Source organism: Borostomias antarcticus (genome assembly GCF_949987555.1).
Source record: "Borostomias antarcticus genome assembly, chromosome: 15".
Lineage (NCBI taxonomy): Eukaryota > Metazoa > Chordata > Actinopteri > Stomiiformes > Stomiidae > Borostomias > Borostomias antarcticus.
Window position 1 is genome coordinate 22379225 of NC_140248.1, and position 2500 is coordinate 22381724.

Here is a 2500-nt window from a genome sequence, read left to right on the forward strand (position 1 = left end):
GCTACCGAGAGCTAAAGCTAGCTAGCTAGCTCAAGTTCAAGCACTTGGTACTGGAAGAAAAACAAGAACAGACATCTGCCAAGCCGGCCATCGCTAGCCAATGCTAGCCAACTAATAGCTAGCTGGATTAACCGATATCCATTCTTCCTTTTACAGATAACAGAGCTAGCCTACGTTAGCCATTAGCTAGCTCAGCAGATATCCACCCTTCCCCAGTACCAAGCACCTGAGCCCAAACCAAGATAATTTTGGCCAACTTGGCTGCATGTATGTGTGCTGTGTAATGTACATCTGTGTGTGTGTGTGTGTGTGTGTGGGGGGGGGGATGTGTACGTGTGTGTGTGTGTGTGTGTGTGTGTGTGTGTGTGTGTCTAACCTCCAGCCAGATCGTCTTCCAGCAGCTGGGTCTGCAGGTGGAAGATCTTTTCCTGGAGGTCACACAGAGAGCTCTTCATCTTCTCTCTCCTCGTGACCATGTAGCACAGGTTCCTCACCTGGAACGAACACACACACACACACACACACACACACACACACACACACACACACACACACACACGTTAGGTTATGCATGTCGAGACACACCTGTTGAACTAAGAAGTATAGAGCAAGGTCAAGTTATCAACCAACAAACCAATCAGATCTGTGAATGACGTGTTATGACAACTAGGAATGCAGCATTCTCATTGGCTAACTGACCAGAGGCAGCTTCACAACATTCCCAGAACACCCCCTTCCCTTTCTTCCCCAGCTAATATCTATATCACTCCTTCCTTCTTTCTCTCTCCCTCTCCTTCTCTCCCTCCCCCCTCTCTCTCTTTGTCCCTCTCTCAATTATTATCCTGCTCTCTCAGCAGACCTCCTCTCCTCGCCCTGACAAATGACTTTCATATGTTTTCAGAAAAGTGTGTGTGTGTGTGTGTGTGTGTGTGTGTGTGTGCTGGCAGCAGGGAGCAGTGTGTTGAGGAGTGTTGGAGGGACAGCGTTGCCCTCTGGGAACTGGGAGGCAACTGGCTCTGAGCCAGGCCACTCTGGAGTAGTCACCAGTTAACTAGCCACACCCTGGCTCCCAGCCACACTCTGGTTACACACACACACACACACACACATGCGCGCACACACACATACACACTACAACAGTGTCCAATGAATATCATATCCCAAAGTACATCTGTGTGGATAAGAGCGCGCCTTCAATCATGTGCTCTTGTCATTGTGTATGTGTGTTGAGGTGTGTGTGTGTGTGTGTGTGTGTGTGTGTGTTGGTGTACTCTATGTGTGTGTGTATGTGGGTTGAGGTGTGTGTGTTGAGGCGTGTGTGTGTGTGTGCGTGTTTATGTGTGTTGAGGTGTGTGTGTGCTGTTTTTGTAATGCTTAGATGATACATCATAGCCTGAGCTGACAAACATTCAACAATGCCAATCTATTCCAGACACACACACACACACACACACACACACACACACACACACATTTGCGTGGGAGGCTCTCTGCCGGTAGGCTAAGCTCTGTTACGGTGTCCATTGAGTCTGCTCAACTATCCTGAGCATTCCATTACTTTCAAGTAGGGTTAAAAATAGATGTTCTAGTATGTTCTCTATCTGTGTTCCATTACGAGAGGACTTGTTTTCAAAAACAACCTCTCCGCCTGTAAGCAATGTGGAGAGGGACGGGGGTTAGGGGGGGAGTGTCTCTTCTCTCTCTTTCTCTCCCCCTCTATCTGAGGAGCTGCCAGGGTTCTATTCTCTCTGTCCGTATCTGTCTCTTTCATCCCTCCATCCCTCCTTCCCTGGCACTGGAGGGAGAGTATTACACCAGCTGATCTCAGGCCAGCATGGCGGTCCTGCTCTCCTCTCCCTCCCTGACTGCTTACACACAGAATATTAGCAATGGACTAAGGAAGACACACACACACACACACACACACACACACACACAGGCTCACGCACACACACACACACACACACACACACACACAGGCTCACACACACAGAGTGGAAGACGGGGCTCAGCGAGTTCCACACCTCTCTCCTGCCACACACCTGTTGATGTCATTAGTGGATGATGATAGCAGATGCTTTGCTGTCCAGGGCTCAGCAACCATGGCGCAAGACACACACACACACACACACATACACACACACACACACACACACACACACACACACACACACACACACACACACATACACACACACACACATACACGCACACACACACACACACACACACACACATACACACACACACACACACACATACACGCACACACATACAGTAGTGCAGATAAAGGGTACTTGTAGTAAACATCTTTTTAAGAAAAAGGTTAAAACATCTAGCCTCTAGAAAATGTTCAAGCCTAGGAATTGATAACCAGTTAAATTATCTTTTTATCTTATATTTTTGCACCGATGTCTGTCTCTTTGTTGTACAGTTTTTATTATGTTGGAGACCAAGGACCACAATGGAAATTTCATGACTTTATTGTGTTTTTGCCAAC

The 2500-nt window shown here is 47.7% G+C and overlaps 1 protein-coding gene across 1 annotated transcript in view; it reads right to left on the reverse strand.

Annotated features, from left to right (window-relative positions):
* The window catches only part of LOC311318951 (E3 ubiquitin-protein ligase Jade-2-like), a gene marked incomplete at both ends in the record, with an annotated part of 88619 nt that overhangs the window by 13936 nt on the left and 72183 nt on the right, over positions 1-2500 (reverse strand). The window contains one exon of the mRNA XM_084450386.1: positions 377-494. Coding sequence (XP_084306512.1) covers positions 377-494 — 118 coding nt within the window. The remainder of the gene's footprint in view (positions 1-376; positions 495-2500) is intronic.